The sequence below is a fragment of the Gekko japonicus genome, unplaced genomic scaffold (assembly GCF_001447785.1).
Source record: "Gekko japonicus isolate JY-2015 unplaced genomic scaffold, Gekko_japonicus_V1.1 scaffold368, whole genome shotgun sequence".
Taxonomy (NCBI): domain Eukaryota; kingdom Metazoa; phylum Chordata; class Lepidosauria; order Squamata; family Gekkonidae; genus Gekko; species Gekko japonicus.
In genome coordinates, this window is record NW_015176462.1 from 771,927 (window position 1) to 795,358 (window position 23,432).

The 23,432-nt window shown below is 42.0% G+C and overlaps 1 protein-coding gene across 1 annotated transcript in view; it reads left to right on the forward strand.

Moving 5' to 3' along the window:
- Positions 1-23,432, forward strand: part of CEP128 (centrosomal protein 128kDa) — a 334,110-nt gene that overhangs the window by 304,681 nt on the left and 5,997 nt on the right. The window contains exons 21-23 of the mRNA XM_015427028.1: positions 13,063-13,140; positions 14,432-14,545; positions 17,955-18,057. Coding sequence (XP_015282514.1) covers positions 13,063-13,140; positions 14,432-14,545; positions 17,955-18,057 — 295 coding nt within the window. The remainder of the gene's footprint in view (positions 1-13,062; positions 13,141-14,431; positions 14,546-17,954; positions 18,058-23,432) is intronic.

Consider the following 23,432-nt stretch of genomic DNA (forward strand, 5'->3'; position numbering starts at 1 on the left):
GGAACTCGACAAGATCCTTAAGTGTAAGGAAGTGTCTCTGAAGACCGAGAATGGGATAACTCATACTATGGTATTCCCCATTACTGTGTATGGATGTGAAAACTGGACAATGAAGAAAACTGAGAGGAAGAAAATGGATTCATTTGAAATGTGCTGTTGGAGGAGAGTTGATGCAATGAAACTTTTAACCCCAGGTTAATTACAATGAAACCTATTGATGTCTTCTGATCCAGCAGCTTCTCATTGGAATCTCCCCTTGACATTTTGTTGAAGAAAAATGACTTTCAAGTCAGCAGAAGAATGTTCGGGTAGATCAAAATGCTTCTTCAGTTTCCAAAATTCTTGCAGATAATATCCGCATTGCACTATATTTTGTTGATCTGATACCCTCTTTTCTGCATTCCTCCTCTTGTTGCTTGTCTTAAAGCCAGTATGGCATAGTGGTTAGAATGGTGGACTAGGATCTGGGAGACCCAGGTTCAAATCCCCATTTCATCAGGGAAGCTTGCTGGGTGACCCTTGGCTAGTCATACACTCTCAGCCTAACTTCACAGGGTTATCGTAATGATAACATAGAGGAGAGGAGAACAATGTAAGCTGCTTTGGGTCCCTATTGGGGAACAAGGCAGGATAATGAAGTGAATATATAAACTCTTTCTGAACTAGTTTTGTGTTCTGCTGGATTCTACATTGCAATTTATTATCTCTCCTTTTCTGCTGAATTCATAAGATGTATTTTGAGGAACATAAAGTGAAATCCCAGATAATAGATTTACTAAGGAAGTTGTCCAACAAGCACTCGGATTACTCTATTTAATAGTTCAATCTACTATTCTTTAATAAAAAATGGATATCTTAGCCTGTTTGAAAAGCAAAATATAATTGAGAAGTCTTGACAACTTCACTATTCAAGGAGTACAGAATTGTCTTTCTTAAGAATTGTCTTATCTACTGGATAATGACAGTTCTCTTTCACAAGTACTGAGGGACAAACCTTTTCCTGTGCACAGACAGCCCCCCTGTATCAAACAACTACTCAGCCACAATAATGCAGCATCTTATTTGAACATGGACACTGGGACTAGAGCTTGCGATAAACCCAGATGCCAACTTTGCTGCCATATACACCCAGACAACACCATCACCGGACCTAACAGCATCAACTACACCATCAGAGGCTCATTCACTTGTTCATCTTCCAACATTGTATATGCTATTAAATGCCAGCAATGTCCTTCGGTTCTCTACATAGGACAAACAGGAGAAACCCTACGCCAGAGGATAAATGGACACAAATCTGACATCAGGAATCACAAGATTGAGAAACTGGTAGGAGAAGACTTCAGCCTTCCAGGACATTCAATGGGTGACCTCAAAGTAGCTGTTTTACTACAAAGAACTTCAGAAACAGAATGGAAAGGGAAATTGCTGAATTACAAATTACAACTCTTGGAACAAAGACCTCCCCAGGACTCAACAGGGATATTGGTTTTTTATCTCATTACATATGCTAACTCATTCAGCCCTCACATATGTATTCTCAACAAGAAGGACTATAAATCCTCTGTATTTTAGTGTATTTCTTTTTCAGAATAGTATATTAGAGTACTGAGTGTATGCAAGGGATATTAGGATGCCTGCTGACATAACAGCATTTCTTTTGAGGGGGAGGTAGTGTTAAGTGCCCTCCATGCCTGACAGGAGAGAATGAAGATTCGGAGTCACTTCCCACACTTAGAAAATACACCTTTAGACATTTATCTGCTAGTTTGACATATTTATTGCTTTACAGCTGTTGACCCTATAACCTTAACTTGTTATTTAGTGTCACTTTGCATGTCTTGATCATCATCATGTTGCATGTTAATTTGCTGTTCATTCTCTGGCTATATTTGAACCTTGCCTGCCATTCGAACGCATTTGATAAAGTGTGCATGCACACGAAAGCTCATACCTTGAATAAACCATTGTTGGTCTTAAAGGTGCCACTGGACTCTACATTTGTTAAATAAATATGGTTAAGTCTAGTAGGAAATTCAGGTTATGCCATAATTAAAAAGTCCCAATTCTTGCTGTTTGTTTGTTTGTTTGTAAGAATTGCACCAGTCCTAATCCTTTTAATTCTTTATAAAAGGAAAATGTAATAAAATGAAAGTAACAGGGCTGGTCTTCTTCAGTGACTCAAATAAACGACCCTTCGTTTAATGTACTCCTTGTGCACACAGTATACTTTCCACTCATGCTGGAGGCTTAAACTTCTGCACTGGAAGCATTGGTCTGAGGTGTCTCTCTCCAACCCAGTCTCCAGTAGAATTGCCTGCAACAAAATTGTACCAAAGTTGCGGGCAGACACCTGTGTTTTCCAGTACAGTTCAGTGCTGAAACGTGTGGGTCCCAAAGAAGTTACTACCTTGGTCTAGTGATTAGCCTTGCAGTGATTCTCTAGTCTGGTGAGATGTCTTGATCACTGGTTCTCCCTGGACACAGCTGAGAAATAGGATTCTGGATGACATGAACCCTTCCTTTGTCTGATCCAGCAGGTCTCTTCTTACTCTTTTTTTGTATTTTGTAAGGTGGTGGGGTGGTAGTTTGCTAGCATTTGGGAAGTTAAGGAAGATTTTTTTAAACTTCTAAGTCGATATTCACCAGTTTCCACCAGACCTCTGGAATTTGGCCATGGGAATAACTTTGTGAAGAACACTGCAATCTGCTCTTCTGCTTTGACAGAGGACAGTCAGCAGTTTCCGGAAGGAACTTTTTGAGAAGTCACAGGGGCACTGGACATTTTATGTGTCACACACAGTCTTATGTTTGACGCATAACTTAACACATTGTTCATTTGAAAAATATCCCTGTCGGGTCACCTTTAACATTACATCTCTTAGCCTAGTTGTAAGTAACTGCCTGCTCAGATGCATTACTGTCACTTTAAATTATGGGTACATTTCATCTTCTTATGGATTATACACTAGGGATTTCTTAGCTGGTTCCTAAGTCATCTTTAATTTTTAAAAATACTCACAGTCTACAGACAGTCACTTGTACCTAGCTTGGGGGAGGGGAGCGCGCATGGATTCAACCCTTGTTCAAGACACTGGAGTTGTTTGTTTCCACTGTGTGTGCATTTCCAACGTATTAAATATAAAACCAAACCATAGGAATAACATAGACAAGCCCAGCTTGTTTTATTTTTGTGTTTATCACTGTGGTTTCAGGACTAAAAATAAAACACAGCGTCTGACTTTGATTTAGACCTGTCCCTCAGGACAGCCCAAAACTGCCTATCACTGCAAATGCATCAATATAAAGGAGATTAACTGTTCACATGCTCTTTAAACATCAAAGTGTTTATATGAAGTCATGGAAAATGAGTAATTTGTTTTATCATTCTCTCTGAGAACATTAGAACACCTCTTAGAGAGTACATGATCTTTTATGTTAAGAAAACACAAAAAGATTAATAGCATTTGTTCCATGATGGAACAGTGTGCTTTTAAGTAAATTACTATGAATGGGGCTTCTGCTGGTGAAACTGGAGTCCCCCCCCCCCCCCCCACCCCACACACTTATCAGCTTCATCAGAGCGGTGTATCAGTGCCCTTTGTTCCCTGTTAAATAATGAGCAGACAGACATGATTGCTCTCTTCAGGATTAGTGTATGCATTATGGCACATCATTTGCAGTTTCTGGGAAATAATTAGCAGTACTTAATTGCCCTCTGTGTCAGGTGTTCCCACCTTTCTTTTTAGCATTTTGTTCCACATGGCTAAACCTCTTTCTTTTAACAGAGAAGAGTAGAGTCATTAATGATACAAATATGGCACTTGATCCATATTAAGGAGATAGTTGTACATGTTACTAAGATATTGCTGCACAACTTCCATGGGTCAGCTAATCATGCTACTTTTTTCTTTCCTCTCACTGACCCTTTTTCTTCCATACTTTTTATTCTTTATGCAAACAAAATTCTGTCATCTCCCTTCCCACTCCTGGATTTTTGATCCTTGCAGTGAGGGGGAAATTTTACCCCCAATACTGTGTTTCGACATAGAAACAGAATTCAGTTCTTAAACATATCAATACTGAGTTTAGACATTGTGACGTGCAGATGTCACATCAGGAGATGTTGGATGTGTTCATGGATCTTTTCCAGAACAGAGAGGCAATACTAGTATTGAGTGAGCTCCTGGCATGAAAAAACAGAAGTCTTGTTGTACCTTGGAGATTGACTTGTTTGTATTCTAGCATACACTTTTGTGGACTAGAGTGCTCTTCCTCAGAGGCATGTGGTGCATCCTCATGAGGCCAACATGTATATAAGACTGGAAAGAAAGTTGTAACCTATAGAGTCAAAGGTCAATGAAATGTAGGAAGTACAAGGTGAGATGTAATTGTGTGAAATGGAAATGCAATCCTGAAAACTACAGAGACCATTCATAAAAGCAGTGATAATACACGCTCCCGAATTTTGCTAAACTAGTTATCACCTGTAATGGGTGAGGAATCCCAGGTCCTTGTTAAGTCCTTAATTGATTGTTTCAAACTTTGGTACTTCAGGCATAGTTTTTGCCAGCCTGCACTTAAGATCTCGATTGTGAGTCTTGCTTAGAAACAGAATTCAGTTCTTAAACATATTTCTGGTCTCTTGTTATTCAACAGAAATTTCCAAATTATATAATGCCAAGAAAGTTTATGGAAATTGTACAGGCAGGCTGCATATACAAGTATGAAATCTCAATTTGTTCATTTGCGTGTGTAGCCCAAAATACTAGCTATCACCTCTTTGTGTTTGAAAAGTGTTAAATGGCTCCAGAAGCCCCTCTTTAGACAGTAAAACTTTCAATAGATACCTGGCCATTCTTTAGGTGTTACTACTTGTCCAACTTAGGCAGGTATAGGTTCAAATGTGTCTGGTGGAGAAAAAATACAGTTTAGTTTAAAGGGGGACTTATGGTGTTCAAAGCCAATAGCCATAGAGTTCTTTTCCTGTGGCAGAGTGTTCCTGAAAACTCATTGTCTCCTTTACAGTGACCGCTGAGCATTTGAATTGAATATGCTTTTTCACACAGTTAGTTTTCCCCTCACTGAAGGCTGTAGAGAGATGCTCAGCAAGAAACAGGTGTCTTGTTGAGTGATCCCTCAACCTTTTGAGCCCTTATGAAGACTAGGGTCACAAATGACTCTGGGAAGAAGCAGCAAACTATCCAACTCATCATAAATTAATGGAGTGGAAAATCAAGGCTTTGAGGAACATAAGGCCACTATAAATGAGTCCAGCTTCTTTGTGGGAGAGGCACAGTAGTGGGCAATTTAATGAGGGAGAAGCTCTGATGAGCACCTCTAAGCAATTTGTAGCGTGTACAAGAAACGTTGTAGAAGGCCCTTATGGGAGAACTCTTATTTGAACATTAGTATGTTATTTCAACTTGCAGCCAGGTTGTTGTTGGTTTTTTCTAATAAGCATGGACAAAAGCTCCTGATATTTTCACTGTGGAAATAAGAAGCAAATTATGTGTACTGATTAATTCTAACTGCATACCCTATTTCTGTATTAGGAAGACTCAAACACATACCCACACACACTTTTTTGCCCAAAATTTTTTTTTGGCTTGCATCCTACACCAGTTCTGTCCTCATTCTTCTCTCTGGCCATTGCAGAGGCTTTCCTCTGCTAAGGTGCTTGTCACTAGCACTTCCATTTCCACAAGATCAGTGTTTTTTGAGGTGGCAGTGCTGGTGACAGAGGAAGCAGCCATTACAGTGAAGGAACACCTTCATAGCTGTTGGAGGCATTGCAAGCTGCCTTGAACCACAAGGAAAGGTAGGATATAAATGTTTTAATAAAATAAATAAGTAGACCGGCTGCAGTAAAGATATTCTTCCTTCTTAGTTTAGCCCCGAAATTGGCTGCTTACCTTGGCTTAGCAGACCTGGCCATGTGGACCCAGGCTGTGGTTGCCTCAAGGCTGAACCATTGTAATTCACAGCCACTGACTTACTAATGGCTGCTTTACAGCCGCAGGAGTGGAGAATGCCGGCTGGAAGATGGCCACATGTTTGTTGTGGCTAGAGGTACCTGGCTGCCGCTGCAATTGCCTTGGGGTCTTATGGATGGGGAGCGTCATTGGGGCTGGAAAACCATTGACATGCAACTTGGGTGGGACAAAGGGAAGTGCACTGGGATGCCTTCTTGCCAACGGTATCAGAAGCCGTCTCCTGTTCTGGTTCTCCGGATGCCATTGTGATCCAGCTTGGAGAAAACAAATTGCCTGCTCCAAAAGGGATTGACCTTGCATTGGCTATGGTGGCTGATCAGCAGATCCTGCTTTCACGTTTGCCCCAGGTGCATTTATTCTGGTCTGAACTGCTCAAGAAGAGGGCATGGACAGGTGATGTCACCTCTGACAAAGTAGACTCTGCAAAGAAGAACATGTGCAAGGCCGCGGTGTTAGCCAAGTTGCCTTACTTCTTAATAAAGAGTGGGGAATTAGAATATTAAATGGCAATAGGCTTAATTATGGGACCAATAACCTGTGTATACCAGAGTCCAATTTATCCAGAGCCCCAGAAATGGACAGGGAGACTAGATCTTATTTATTTATTTATTTTATACCCTGCCCTCCCTGCAAAGCAGGCTCTTAAATAAAATGGTTTCTTTAACTGAATAATTTCACACACACATACAATAAAACAATCACTTTTTAGATAGAAAAGTACAGAGACTGTCACATTAGCAGGAAAATATCGATGAGAGGTGATACTTTACTAGTCCAACGCAGTGAGTTGATTCTGCAGCGAAAAATGGGGAAAACATTAGGGAAGAGGTTGTGTGTTAGCCAGCAGCACACGTGGTAGACTCTAGACAGTGCTAGGACTAGAGTTAGCAAGGTACGGTGGGGTCAGGTAGGCAGAAGACAAGAGAGAGAACAATGGGCAGATGCTCTTCTTTTATACCCTAGAAGTGGCTTGGGGCATGTGGCACCAAGTCACGTGGTCCCCAGGAAGGTGCTAGAAGCTGCCAGTTCCTTAATGAGGTCAAAATAATGGAATTAAGTGTTGGGCAATTGATTTAACGTTTACTAACAATGACACCTCTAGGAGTGGGCAAAGGGAAAGAAAAGGTGGTCGCTCCAGGTGCTAGCCAACAATCCAGTGATCTGCATCATTGTTATCTTGATGGGCAGTGGGTGTGTTTGGCTACTCAGGTAATCTTGTCACGACCAAGTTCTATTGTTTGAGGATGAGTACGTGCATTAATGCTAGGAGACGGTGGGGGGAAGGCTACCTGCGTGCTGGAGAAGTCCTTCTATGGAGTCCTTTACAGGAGCACTCAGGCTTCTGGTGTAAAGCATGGCTTCTGCTTGCTGGCTGTTTCTGGCATCAGGAAGGTTGATTTGTCTCCTGCGTGGGTGCAGGGGCGAGGAGCACCATGGGTTCACATCTGGCTGGCACACTGCTTCCTGGCGAGGCTTCCCTCGGCTGGGCATGTGTCTACAGTCCAGGAGGTTGGCACCATCATCGGGCTACTGCACAGTTCAGACCCTGAAACATGTATTGCACAGTTCATCTTACAGCCATCGTCCATAGCATTATAAATGCTGTGCAAGGCTCTTGCAGGGCAACAGCAGGCAGTTTTGTAGACTTTGCTGGTGGCTCCGTCATTCACCACTTGGACGTTTCCTTTAAGCTGGCTCCCCTTTACAGGGTTGATGGGATACATTTGTCCTGCTGGGGTCAGGACGTATGGCTTCACAGTGTGTGGGACACCCTTCTTTGTTGGTTGCAGTGGTAGGAGATTGGTGGGAGCAGGGCACTTCCGCCCAGCTCTTGTGGTGGTTTTAGGCATTGCGCCAGATCCATTTGGAGAGGAGGCTGTGCCTGGGTGCCCAACTCCCCCCGGTGGGGATCCCCTTAAGGGGTCTTGAGGGTCATTTTAACGACATGCTCAGCTTGAGGGCAGTTGCCTGGCTTCAGTCCCAGGTAGCTTGTGGCTTTGTGGGACCACTGGCTTGCCTCTCCTGGTACATTGGCTGATAGACAGGTTGCCCGATGTGTTCTGGATCCTGCTCTATCCTGCGCCTACGTTCCATCTGCTGAAACCAATAAAGCTGTGGCCTGTTTTCATTCCAAAATTGGTTTTCAGTGTGTTTATTATTAATTGCTCCCCTTCCTGCTTCTGCTCAGGTTATCCCCATATGCCCTTAGGACTGCAGTTCATGGTCACCAACTTACCAGTGGTGGCTTTGAGATCGCAGGGCTGGGGATTGCCTTGGCCGGCCAGCCAATCACCTGCCATGCAGGTCTCCTCACAAGGCTGAGGGCTGGAGGTGAGCATCAGCTTCGCCCTGCCCTTGCCTCAGCTATCTAAAGTCCTGCCCTCTATGTTGCCATTCCCAGTTGCTCAGGACACCCCACCCTCCCTCTCTCCCTACATTGTAGTTTTCTGTTATGTATCTGTTATGCTGTTATTGTCATGGCTTTCTGGCAATTTCAGGCATTGGGTCAGTTTCATTTGGGGGAAGGCTGTGCCTGCGTGCCCACCTCCCCTGGTGGGGCCCCCTTAAGGGGGGGTCAAGTTTTAATGGCATGCCCAGCTCAGGGCGGTTGCCCAGCTCCACTCCTAGGTGGCAAAGATTCTACCCAGAGGCTTTTACCTTTGTGGGGCTTCTGGCTTGCCACACCTGGTTCCTCCAGCCGGTGGTCTGGGGATGTGGTACACCAGCCAATGGACAGGCTGCCTGATATGTTCTGGATTCTGTCCTATGCTGCACCAATGCTCCATCTGCTGTAATCAATAAAGCTGTGGCCTATTTTCATTCCAAAATTGGTTTTTGGTGTGTTTATTTGTTGCTCCCCTTCCTTCTTCCACTCAGGTGGGCCCCATATGCCCTTAGGACTGCAATGCTCTTTACACTGCAGTGTTCTTGTTATGCTCTTTATATGCCCTTAAAGACAGCTTAGAAGCCAGCTTAGAAGCTGCAGTTGGATCACAACACCGCAGCCAAATTGCTATAGGGCATTGTATGGAACATCCAGTCTACAGACATGCCATTGGATACCAATCAGTTACCAGGTTCAGTTTAAGCTTCTGATTCTCACCCACAAAGCCCTTAGTGGCCTAGGTTCAGGACTGCCTCTCTTGCTATGCCCTACCTCAACAGCTTTGTTCATTTCATCTAAGCCTTCTGAAGGTGCCAACCTACAAATGGGTGAGATCAACAACTGCCCATTCACACATACTCGCTCTGGTGGAATGGCTTCCACCTTGTGGAAAGGCCTTACCTGAGGTCAGGAAGACCCTTACAACTTCTATCATTTTGTAGACTAAGCAAAACAGAAATGTTCAGGAGAGCATTTCTGTAAAGGGATTTGAGCTATAAAATGGAACAGCTCAGGAGGATGTTTATAAGACAACAGGATTGTAGTCTGTTGCAATGTTTATTATATTATCACCTTCATTTTACGATATTGTCTTTTACCTTTGCGCCCCACTTGTTGCAGAGGCAGCAACCCTCTGAATGCCAGTGCCAGGAGGCAGCATCAGAGGAAGACCTTGGACGGTGTGCCTGTTGTTGGCCCTCCAGTGCACCTAGTTGGCCACTCTGTGAAACAGGATGCTGGTCTAGATGGACCACTGGTTTGATCCAGCAGGGGACTTCTTGTGTTCTTATGGCATTGACATGTCTGAGAAAGTTTGTGGTGGTTGTTTTTGTTGTTGTTGCCTTGTTTATTAGAGGTCCTTGAGTCTGATCTAGTTTTGGAGGGAGGGATTTTGTAATCTGCCTTGAGTCTAAGTGAGAAAGATGGCCTATAAATGAAGCAAATATTTTTTTAAAAATTGAAGATCTACATCATTGAGTTTACCCTAAGGGCTGCATGTTCCATCAGCAAATGGTGAGCCCTACCAATAGGGCTCCTTGGGACAAAAGTAATACAAATTAATTTTGGTGGTTCTTTTTCTTTTCTATTTGTGTGTGTGTGTGGTTTTTTGGTAATCATGCAAAAACAGTACAAAGATAATGAAAGGAAATATTTTGAAAGTAACAAGTATCAGATTTATCTGGAGGAATGTGTCTGTTGAGTTCACTGATTTTATTTGGTTGATTAAGTGCTGTGGTTTATGCTTTCTTTCCTTTGTCTTTGCTATCACATTTATTTGCATCATCCGTAGTATCTTCTGTTCATGTTCCATCCTGTAGTGAATTCAATGGCCTGTATTTGAAAATGGCAAGATGCTCACATTCTTTCTCCATACAGAATATTGTTTACAACTGTTTCAATCAATTTCAGCAAATTGGATATGACTCTTTACTGAAATACCTTCTTGTTTAATTCTGTGCAGGTGTTTGCCTATATATTGATTGCAGCAATTTTAGTGATAATGATCCGCCTTGGAGCAGTTATGTATCTAGGTCTTTCTCTAGTGCTCCTTCTGTTTCAATTGTACATAGATTTGTTCTAAAGAACTGATTGCACCATTTAGGATCTATAGTCATTCATTAAGGGCAGGGAAGCTTTTGCTGCTGAATTAGCAGAAATTCTCCAATGTTTAGTTTACTACTGAGTTCTAACCAAAAGAATCACAGTGGTTTGTGACAGCTGAGAAAGATAAATGGGAAATAACATCTAATAGGCTCATATTCTAAGTAGTGTACGTTAAATCTCTAACAGTAGGTAGAAGTTTAAAAATAGTCATTTGTTTTGTTGTAAAATAAAAGTTTCTGAAAGGTCCAGAGCTTTCATTTATTAGATTTCCTTTCCTCTGAGTCCACTTTAGCTCAGCCTCTTCAGGGTTCAGTTTTGCATACGTATGAAGTTAGGTACATCTTACGGAGTCAGTGGGAAAAGAGACTGGAAACATGGATGGGGAGAGAAGCCATCCCTGTTAGCTTGTGATAACAGCAAATGAATAGATGTTTGGGAGTAACCAAGATTAAATACAGTTTGGGTTGTACCCAGTCACCTATGAGCAGAACCCCACTTCTGAAACAGAACTTTCCCTCTCATCCTCTCCTACTTCAAGTCTGCTGTGGCTCCCAAAATGCTGCCCCAGGGGTAATAGGGATTCCCCACCCCAGTACAAGATCAGGCACCATATATAGGTTTGCAGTGGGAGAAGGAATCAGTAACAATTAACCATTGACTACAACCCTTTGATTATAATGGATTGGATTTTTCAGCACTAGAGTGGAACTTTCTTGCCTCCCTCCCCCCCTCCGCATACCACTCATCTCCACAACATGCTGATCCTGGGGGACAGGGGACATTGAGGAATGACACGAGGGATCTGCAGCAGGACTAGGAAAATGGTAGAAAATGCCAATTCAGTCTAGAGCCAACCCTAAAAAGTAGAACAACCAAACCAAGGCAGACCAACTCATTAAACAAATGTGTCATGGAGACTTCTAAAATTATACTGCTGCATGATGGGTTTACATGTCAGTTCATTTCAAAAAGTCTTGGAAAACTCATTGTATACCTAAAAATGTAAGAACAAGAAAAGAACATGCACCGGCTTCTCAAGTAAAAACTGGAGGAAGTTGCTGACAAGCAGAAAAACAGTTTATTTTAGACAGCCGCTCTAGGTGGTAAAGATTTAGTAGGCTTTTGGTCCCATATGTTGATGGTTGCACTAATAGAAGACTGTAATATGTAAGGATAATAGAAAGACAACCAAAAGGCTGTTGAATGTTGCCTCAAAATCTGCTTTATTATGCTACAGCAAAGATATGGAAAGGACTCACAATGAAGATAAATCTGATTTTTGTGGGTCTCAAAACAATACATATTAGAATATTCTGAGGGTACAAATAATGAGTAGGATCTTCCTAAGTATCTGAGATCTGATGAGATCAAGCTAGCCTGGGCCATCCAAATCAGGACACAGAGAAAAGAGAAAACTCTGTAAAGCAGCAGTATATTGCTGTGTTTGAGCCTGAGAGTTATTTGAAGAAATAATTCCACTGAATGGATGACTGAGCCAAGAAAGTTGCCTCATTTCACTAAACAAATGTGTCATGTCTGAATGTACCTTATTTTCCAGTGATTTTTTTTTGCTCTTCCTGTGTTTGATGCATATGTGTTGTTTTGATTCACTTCTTCTCCATGTCCTGTTCTTTCTTCTTCGCTCTCATGGTCCACAGCTTTGTTGTACTCACATTAATTTAATTGGACTACATTATATCAGTGATATGATAAGACATTTGTCATGACTTCACAGAAGCTCATAAACAAAAGCATGCCGATGTCCATAGGCAATAGTTTTAAATCAACAGGGTGAGGCCAAGGACAGTGAAGGTAAAGAAAGGCTGAAGACCATGAGAGTGAAGAAAAAAAAGAAAAATACTGCTGAGAAGAAAGAGTAGCCATGGGATCAAAATGGGCCCCAAACAACATCCCAGCAATGTTTTAAGAAAGATGAAAATTTGGCTGTATCAAATGTGCTAGTTTTAACATGAACATCAAAATATGAGAATATTCAGTGAGTCCACAATATAGAGCTTTGTTTTACCTTTTTATGAGCTTCATTGCCACTTAATTGTAACTTTTTAATGGCTCTACATAGTTAGCCTTTCCCTTCTCTTCAGCTACTTCAGGTAGTCAGTCGTGTTGGTCTGTAGCAGTAGAACAAATTTAGAGTCCAGTGGCACCTTTAAGACCAACAAAGGGAGGTAACCTTACCTCCCATTCCACTGCATTTGAAAAAGTGTACTTTGCACACGAAAGCTCATACCTTGAATAAACCTTTGTTGGTCTTAAAGGTGCCACTGGACTCTAAATTTGTTCTTCAGCTACTTCAGTTAACCTTACCCTTGGATGCCTCCTCCTCCCTCAGTCTGCGTTGTGCTATCGGAACCTGGAGTAATGAGCATCAGTATGCGGCATCTCTTGATCTATCTTGGCATATTTGATTAAGCAAGAACTGCCATTCCCCATGATTTTACTGTATATGAATGCGCATACTTGCACAGGCACTTGCACATATTGTTTTTTAATGACTAACTGTAAAGAACAATTGAGAATAAAATATCAGTTTTTAAAACTTTTTCTTGTGTCTTGCAGAGTACTCAAGTGGCCTTAGATCACCTAGAATCTGTCCCTGAGAAACTGAGCCTTTTAGAAGATTTTAGAGATTTTGGAGTGAGAATACTTTGTCATATCTCTTTCATTAAAATACTTTGTATTCTTCTTCACACTGAGAAATCTATGTGCTGGGGGACATAAAATCTAAATAATCATACTTTAACCCATTTTCTTATTTTCTTTTCCATTATACTTAAAAAGTATGTGATGGTTCTATGAATGGGTTTGCTGTATAATCAGTTCCCTTTCTATTTCCATCCCTTTATTCTAATCAAAAAGAGTCCTCTCATCCTGGCTTGAATCCTGATTCATAATATAGAGCCACCTGATAACCATATGGTAATTTTAATTTTAATAAAATTAAGGTAAATAGCTGAGGATTATATCTTTTCTTTGTGGGAGTTTTTGATCTGTATGGAACATTTTGATAAGCTGCTTTTTATTAGAGTGGCAGCAGCTCTTGGTTGTGCTAATATTTGAAAATAGGTAGATTTTTGTTTGGTTTATTGAGACACAATGCCATTTGCAGTCCCCGAGCACTGCTTCCAAAGTGAGGACACACTGAGTGATCATGGATTCACAGCTGAGGTTACTTACTGATAAACCTGCAAAGACTGCAAGCTATTTGAATATCAAACTAAACTAAAATAGGTAAATCCACCATCCTGTGTCAGGGTACAAAACTCATGCTAGACATTTAGTATGCAAAATATGTAGGAATGCTATGCCGTTAGTTAGCTTTTGTTAATTAGTACCATGTCTCGCCTGTGACATGGATTGTAAGGCTTGAAACCATTGAAATACTTAAGGAATCTGAAGCCTCAAATGAATTAGTCCACTAAGTTAGATGGTCTTTTTTTTTTTTAAGTGTCAGTCCAAAAAGGAGCGCAGTTCGTGTTCAGTCCACATAAGTACAAAGTGATTTCTCTCACCCCCTTTAAAACAGTAGATTGAGTATTCCATGTTTTAATGGCTTGTTTAAATTTTGCCAAAGCTGGAAGGGCATGGGAAGCAGAGGATTACTATAACTAATGTGTAAGGCCTCACTTCATCACAACCCCTGAGTCAGAATTGCTACCTCTGTTAACATTTAATTAGCATGATCCTGGTGCTAGGTGCTGTCATAGAAATGACATGGTCAGATGGCCACTCTCACAATACTGGCCGAAGCCACGAGTCTTCCAGCGCAGGACCATGCCACAGGGAACTGCACCCAACCAGGACATTCCTATGGCAGCTACTCATGTCAAACTCTTAAATATCCTACTTCTCCCAGAGGGAGTGTTTTGTGTTGTAGATTTCAGAATGACTACTTCATTAATGCTGAACATTTACTATGTGCTTTCAGAATTTTCCTGATCAGACAGAAATCGTTGGAGAAAGACATGCTAAATATAAGGAAATCATGGGCTCCTTGCAGCAGCATCTGGATGATTCAAAACGCAGACTTGAAGACTTCAGGGTAGGTTTACTCACTCTCTCTTTAAAACCTCTTTTGTATTCAATGATCTCTATTTGTTAGGTGATAGTATATGATCACCCTGACTTGGATGTCTCAGGCTAGCCTGATCTTGTCAGATCTCAGAAGCTAAGCAGAGTCTGCCCTGGTCAGTGTTTGGATGGGAGACCATCCATAAGTCAGCTGCAACATGATAGTGTATCACCCACACACAGTGTATGATCACATACAGCAGAGTGCCAGTTCTGCTCATGGAAAACAAATAAAAACATCAAAAGTAACCTTATGGGGTTAATATAGCCCAAATATTTTGTCTTCAACAATGACAAGACAGATAGTCCTAAGAAGTTCACAAGTGGAACATAATGAAGATAGCTATCTCCTGTTGTTCGTCTCCAGCATCTGATACTCAAAAGTATACTGCCTCTTGACACAATTTACTTCTTAGATGTCATAGTTATTGAGCATTGATAGACCCAGCCCCATAGCCAGAAAATTTTCAGCGGGGGGCAGGGGGGTGCGTGCCCCCGATGTGCTGACATCACTTGTAATGTCATCTGGAAGTGACCCGATGATTGGTGCCAGGGTGGGCCATTCTCCCCTGCCTGCCTGCCTCCTCTGCCATTCTCCTGGACTCAAACTCCCAGTAGACCTCACTCACTCCTACCACAGTCTTTGTGCCCAGACACCTGGTGGGGGCGGCTACATTGTGTCAATTGTATTGGCTTCTCCTCCCTCCCTTTTCTTTCCCTTTCTTGGCATTTTGTACATTTCCACCAGAGATTTAAATCAGGAGGAGGGCAGGGGGTAAGAAAACCATTCTCTTTGCCAGTACAGCGCACTCAGGAGGGAGAAGGAGAGTCCAGCAAGGCTGCCCCTTGGCCACAGCAGGAGCAGCAAGACCTAGCGAGGCTTGCTGCCAAGAAGGCAGGCAGGGCAGAATGGCTCGCCTCAGCGCCTCACTGCAGCTGCGCCAGCCCAGCCACCCCCTGGGTCGCTGGGTCTTCCTGCTGCTTCCTGCTTCTAGTTGTGGCCAAGCAGGATGGGGGGGGAGACCCGGCAAGGCCACCCCTCTCCCTCCCCTCCTGCTTGGCATCCTCCCGGGGTGGGGCAGGGCTCATCTATAGGGGGCATCACCCCCAAATCCCCCCTGTGGCTATGGGCCTGGATAGACCTATGCTCTGTGAATTTGCCTAGTCCTAAAAGGAGGAAATACTTTTTCGTGCATCACATAAGGAACCTAATGCATGAAAGATGCTTTTTGTTGGTCTGAAACCTATAGTGTTCGTCAGGGATGCTAAAGACTTTGAAATGAACACTCTCAGTAATCAAACTTACCATGATTAATACATGCTGTAGGTACTACACATCTGTAAGTAACTGAGAAAAACTGTGTTTTACTTTGAAAATGTGACAGATTACAGGCAAAAGGCAGCTTGGGGGGAAGCGACATTGGCAGCTGGAAGGGAAACCTACAGGAAAGCAAATAGAGATAAGTTACTATGTGAACACTGGGCTAATAGTTTGTTGAGTGTTCAACTGCTGATTGTAACTACACAGAAGCAGTATAGTATAGTGGTTAGAGCATCCAACTAGGATCTTGTAGCTCTAGGTTCAGATCCCCAATCTACCATGGAAACTATCCCATCCTATTTCATAGGATTGTTGTGAGGATAAAATGGAGGAGGGAAGACCAATGTTGGAAGTTGTTTTGGGATCCCCCTGTGGTATAAATATGTACATAGATACATAAATAAATAAAAAGTCCATAAGCCATAACAATGCTCTGTATACCATACATAAATGTATAAAACTCTGCTGCGTTCTAAACTAAAAAAATCCCAGCAGTGTAAGCCCTTACGAGTAAGAGCCAGGTTCCATTTGACAGTCATTCCCACATGAGCATTTTGGAAGCACATCATATCGCTGTCGAAGTGCTTTCAGGCACAGCCTCCTTGGATGAACCTCTACTTCTCATGGTCAGTACCCTGCAGTGATTAGGGCCAAAACCCATATGTCAAAGGTCATGGGTCTCCATCAGTCTATAGAGCCACATTCCATCTATGAGAGCAAGCTTTGATTCCAGTCACAACTTAGAGACCAACAAGGTTTTCAGGATATTAGTTGTCAAGAGTCAAAGCTCCCTTCATCAGATACAAGTAGGAATGAAGATCTCTGAGCCCTTAAGACTGACACTCTTCTTTGCAACAACCCTCCCACCTTGTGACAGGGATATAAAGACTCAGGGATTTCCATTTCTATTTGCGTCTGACTAAGGGCGCTTTGGTTCTCAAGAGCTTGTGCCCCCAAAATCTTGTTAGTCTCTAAGGTGGTACTAGACTCAAATCTAGCTCCTCTACTGCAGACCAGCACAGCTACCTTCCTGAATCTATTCCATGTGCACACAATCACAGTGAGGACTGAAGCTGCACTTCAACTCACTCGCACAGTCAGATTACTCTTTTCATCCTTCTCTTCCATCTTCAACACTGGTGGTTACAGTGTCCAGCACGGTAGTGGGAAACACTTTACCCCCATCAGAATGGAGGTAGAGATCTTAAAATATGTCTAACATGAATGTGCGTTTATGCTACAACCCCTAAAGTTCATTTTGGCACATGGGTAGATGTCAACACATGCAGCATGGCCTGTGATGCACTCTAACAAACTCTCTGGCATCTTGCATGCAGCTTAAAGGGCGTCAGCTTGGGAGGTGAGGAACCAGAAGCCACAGAGTAACCGCAGTGATGCCTTTGTTGCACTGTGCCTTTCCTGCTTATTTGAACATAATTTTTTCAGGGCACTGCAGTTGGGAGCCTTTATGCCCTGGAACTGGAAGAACAGATTTAAAGCCTAGGTGTAGGGTAGATATGTAGAGTTTTGAATATATATTTGATTTTTAAATTCCCTTTGGCAGTTTACTTGGAAATGTGGGATATAAATATCTCAGGTAACAATAAGTACACATTTGGGGTTCATTTAGTCTAAAATAAATGCATTGAGCCGATTTTCTTTGTGAGTGTGTAGATTTCATGCTTTAACAAACAGAATAAACATCACTTGCCAGATGGCTACTTTGCCTGTTTAAGAATCTCTGTATAAACAAAAAGAGAGTAATTCCCATTTAATCTACATATTGTAAGAAGAAGCTGCAGAACTTGCAGCAGCAACTACAGAAGGTGACTTTTCCCAGAATCTGAAGTGCTGACAAGGACATAGAATCTGGAGAGGAAATCAGATTTAATGCTAACTACAAGATTTACATTCTGAACACTGAAACAGATTGTATCAGTTTACAGTCATTCTTCCACATTATATAATGCAGGCTTTAAGCTGTTTTTAATCTGAAAGATAACAGACCATATATAACAATCTGCTGTTTCATAGGATGCATTTTCATTCCCTCTCACAGGATAAGAAAACCGAGGCTGATATTTCTGCCATACACGGTGCATCTTCTAAGTGGCGAACGAGCACAAACTTTATGTCCAGCTCCTTACTTTCCTCTTCAGGATGTAAGTAGCCGTTTTCTTTAGGGGATCCCCACAAAGACATCCGGGGTCCATTTGTGGTGAAGTGACATGGACCTTCCGGTTTCCATTGTTAGGATAATCAAAGCCTTTGCTGCTTTTCAGCTTCATGCATTAAAGGCATTACTTTAGCTGTCCCATATCAACCACCAGGAAATAATATAAATCCCAAAGCATGCATTTTGGTATGAAGGCTGTCAGGACTAAAATTATGATGGTGCCAGTCAAGCATAAGTGAAAGGAAGGAGCTAGTGGTATTCCAAAGTGGAGGTAGTAGAATATATTTAATATAGGGAAAATGCTGAGCCAACTGGCTCCTGTTTGTTTGGCAGTCTTGCCATGGTCAGCCTCTTCCCTTGGGTGACCGTCGTGAAGCTCACCTGCCAGTGATCTGCATGGGTTGTGTCATCTGCAAATGAGTGCCACCACCTTAGACTATTTTCCTTTCAGCAGAACAGCTACCACACCAGAATAGCTAACACAGTAGAATTACAGAAAGCAGCAAACTTGCTGGTTATTTTGGTCCCCTCTTGAGCCCATTTATTTATATAAAACATTTTTGGGCCACCTTTCTACCCAGTTTAGAGTTCCCAAGGTGTGAACAATAAAAACATTAAAGCAAGCTATAAACATATATAGATGCAATTAAAAACAATTGAAACAAACACATGAATGGGAAGGAGGGTCAAGGAGACTTAGTGAGGGAGCGCCAGCCAAAACAGGCAAGTTTTCACCCAGTGGCAGACGATAATGATAGAAGGGGATAGTCGAATCTGCCTGAGGAGGGAATTCCATAATTTTGGTGCCATGGCCAAGAAGGCCCTTTCTTAGGTTGCCATCCATCTTAGCCTTAGATGCCATAGGCATCTAAAGGAGGGCCTCCAAAGATGACCCTGGTGGTTATGTAGTTTCAAATAGGAGTAGGCAGTCCTTAAAGTATCCTGGCCCAAAGTCATATAGGGCTTTAAAGTATCCTGAATTGGGCCCAGAAGTAAATTGAGAGCCTCTGTACATGGAACAATATTGGAGTGATATGCTCCCTGTGACCCGCCCCAGTCAGAAGTTTGGACACAGCATTCTGCACCATCTGTAACTTCTGGACAATCAATGGAAAATTCATGCAGGAATTTGACTTATTCCACATTTTATGGGCAGGAAACTGTATTGGCTAATTAAAGGGACTATGATTTATTCTGTTTTTGTTATATAGCAAAACTAAATACAATAATTTTGCTTGGGGTATGTTTATAATAGGGGCTGTATTGCATAAAGTGAAGCTGTACGATTATGTTCATTCTGCTGCTAACCATCTCACCTGTCATCTTTGTGCAGTGACAGATTTCTAGAGGGAATTTATTCATAATTTTTCTGTCTCTCTCACTTTGGTTTTCAGGCCATGCAACAAGCTAAAATCATCTTCTTGTTTTGTAAGGGTAGAATATCTAATTACCATATTGTGTTGATTGTACTAAAATCTAGCTTCAGTTTGAAGATGGCTATTTATAATACATTTCTAATACAAAAAATAAACCCTTACATAAATCAATTACTTAATGGACGCATTGCTTGATAATAGGCTTTGATATTATAGATCACTTTGTCCTAAGATAATTATCAGCTATTCAGACCATGATTAATGACATTGCACAGGAATAATGCTTCTTTACTTAAGCTTCATCTTGCTACTTAACAAGACTAAATAAAATTAGATTTCCAAAATGGTGAAGGATGTAATTGGTATTTATACCCATATGTAACAGACAAGTGAGCTGACAGAGGCACCTAAAAATAATATATGTAAGTTTCCAATTTTTTGGTCATTCCAACCAACCATCATCAGTTATCACTTTGTATGGTAGAAAGACTAAGTATCTGAAGTATTACTTCTCAGCTTCTCAAATTGCTTGACCTTGCCTCTTCCAGGGGTCATTTGGGGGGGGGGACGCCATCCCCCCGGGTGAGGTGCAGGAGGGCGGGGCCTGGAGCTCCCTGCTGGTGCCCGCTGGAGGTCGCCGCCGGCTGTGGGGAGGACACACTTTCGGTGATGTCAGGAGGTGTGGCATATGCTAATGAGTCCCCCTAGCTCTTTTTCTACGAAATGACCCCTGGATATACCAACAAAAAAACCTGTGCAATTCTTTCTTCCTGAATGTTGCTAAAAACACTTAAGCTATATCACTGCATGTTGATGTGAGTACAAATAATTGGTCCATAGGAAAATCCATCTACTTGGAGCAGAATTGTCCCCCTCCCCATCCTCTATTGCAGCTTGTTATGCTCTCTGATATCCTCTGGGGGTCAGAGCATCCTTGGGGAAGGTTTAGGGACACATCCTAAGGGTCTGCAGATAGAAGGGAGAATTGTTGAAAATCCCCAGTCCCACAAAACCCAAAATGTGACTTGTCTGAGAAAAAGAAATGATCCCACCCCAATATAAAATTGGATGCGCCACATACAGCCTGAAGGCTACATGCAACCTGGTTAGATCCATGTTGTTTGGTCTAAGCCAATGCCCAGCTGGGAGTCAGTGTTCTGGCCCTCTGCACCAGACCTTTCTCATCACATCACAGTAGGGTTACAGCAAGTAGCTTCTCCAGGAAAGGAGGGATCAGAGAAAGCGGACTCCCAACTGAGAGTCAGAGTTCTGACCTATCCTGCCAAGGAAGCCTCTCACCAAGTTCCGGTAAAGGCACATGATGTCATGGGATGGCCCCATTAACTCCCGACAAGATACACTATGGTCCACATAACTGTTTAAATTGTGCACACACACACACAAACACACATACACTCGGTTAAGACAATGGTTCTCAATGATCAGCTCATTGAAAAGCTATTGGCAAAATTAAAATTTCTACAACCATTGCTGTACTTTGACTTCTTTATGACTCTTGTTTCAATAAATTTGAATTTCTTCAGAAATAAATTCAGGAAGGGTAGGTCTATCAAAGGGTAATAGTCCTCATAGCTGAAAGCTGCTTCGTCAGAGGCAGTATACCTCTGAATATACTGCCTCTGAATATACTGCAGGGGAAGCACTTCAGTCTCTCTATAGGGGGCTTCTCAGATAGATATGGCTGGCCAAGGCTGAAAACAGGGTGCTGGACTAGATGGCCATTTCACGTGATCTGTTAGGGTTCTCCTTAGGTGATACATGTGCAAATAGTGTAAGGGTTTATTCTTTATTTTTTCTAAGACTTCTGCTCTTGATTGTTATGATTCTGTGAACCCAGATTGCCTACACATGTTATACAGACAACTGCACTATATCTCTGCATAGATATTCAAAAATAAAGTTCTCCTTCTCCTAAAATAGAGACTTCCTTTTTGTATCTCCAGATCAGCCCAGAATCTTCCAGAAAGCAGCAGGCTCTGGATCCATTCTTGAAACGATTCGCTCATGTTCCTATTAGTTTCATTTCTTATTTAGGGTCTTCTCTTTTGTGTTCCTACTTTCCATTCTGTTTTATATGTTTTAAATCCTTGGGACTATTTAGGTGACAATTATGAAATATATTTTAATAAGCATTACCTCCATTCGAGCCTATCAGGAAGGATGTGGGTGAGTGCTATCCTCTCCTGATAGCACACTTTTACCTCTGTTTTCTGTTGCCTCTGTATAAGCCTTTCCCCCCTCCCCATCTTTCCTGCACGTCTCCCAGTGGATACAAGCAAAGCCTACCCAGCATACACATCGCCCTGAAGAACAGAACAGCCAGGCAAAATGGAGTGTGGCTATATATAGAATAAGAAACCCTCCCCAAGCCAGTAAGATGATGCAGCGATTGGCTAAAAGTAAAAACTGAACAAAAACGCCAGTCCTGTTCCCGGCATCCCTGTACGTATCATTAGTACCGAGTCACTGTCTCCCTTCCCTACATGTCTTGCCACCCAGGAGATCAAAACCACGCAGTAGCATACCTAAATATGTTCTCAGGTGATACCTTCCCATTTAACAGAGAGAAAACAATGAAACCAGCATTTGCTGAGGCAGACCAGGATATGAGTGATCATCTGTGAGCTGAATCCTGGTTTCACAAACTAACCATAGTTAAAAGAACTCCTGATTTACATGTGATGTCTGAAATGAGCCCATGTTTCTTTAGTTCATCAGAGCCCTAAATTGCTGGTCCAAGGGACCGGATCTTTTGACTAGAAGGTTATTGCAAAAGACAGTGAGGCCATGCCATCTGCTGAGTAAGAAATTTAGGTAAATAGCAATATTTTCTATAGGTATAGGCTACAGTGTATCAGATCAGCTAGACAGAAAAGACCAGGAGGAAAATGATTTCCCATTAACTGAGAACATTATTAGTGACAAGGTGTGATTAACAACTCATTAAATTCGGCATGTGAAACAGTGTTTTGAAATTATTGTGGAATAACCTTATACTGAAGCTGCAGAGCAGCACTGGCTTTAAGGGGATTTCAAACAAAATAGTGATATTATCAGTTCAAGCATAGATAAAGGACTGTGCAGCTGCAAGGACTGAAGTGTCAGTTTTCCTACACGGGAGGATAATTGTTTTCATATCAAGAGGGGGAAAATATTACCTTAGGTTAATAGGGCAAACACAATTGTATACCCTGTGTTTGCATACAGTTTTAATTCCCTCCTAACCCCATACAAGAAAAAGGAGCACAGTTGATTGCTACTGTCTTCATGCATCCTTTGAGCAATTAAAAAAAGATAGTGCCTTGGAACCAGAACCAGAATAGACTTTGAAGGTTAAGAGGCTACTATTGTATACCTCATGGTCTCTGACTCAGTTCAAATCACGACCTGCTTATGTTTGAATACTGAGATGCTCTAGTAGCCTGACTAAGCATGTCTGCTCTAAATTATGGTTCTCTGGGGGCTGAGGCAGAGAGAGGTCTTTTTCAATGCCTGCTATGTACGGTGATACCAAAGATCAAACCCAAGGACCTTCCACTGATCCATTGCTACTTTCTTGGACTGAGTTTGCTCATCTGTAGAAACAAAACCACTCCATGCACAACAGAACTTTACCATCACACAATACTTTGTGGAACAAATCAAGTAAATCTATCCAGCTGCTTGAGCATTATGGTGTTTATGAGGTCACTCATGAAAAAAAATTCATGCGCACACATACCATTCTGTGCACAGAGTATATGCTTGGATCCGAAACCTTACTTCCTCTTGTGCAGTGCCCTTTGTTGTGCTGTTTTCAGTCCTCTGCTTCCAGGCCTTTCTGCTCATGCAAGACCAGTGTCTTTCAGTGAGGACAAGAAAGCCTAATGCTCGAGAAACAGACTCCATAGCCAGACTGGTTCTGCAACAGATGAAGAGCTGTGGGATAGAAGGCTTAGGACCCAATCCTTTCTTAATTCTTTAA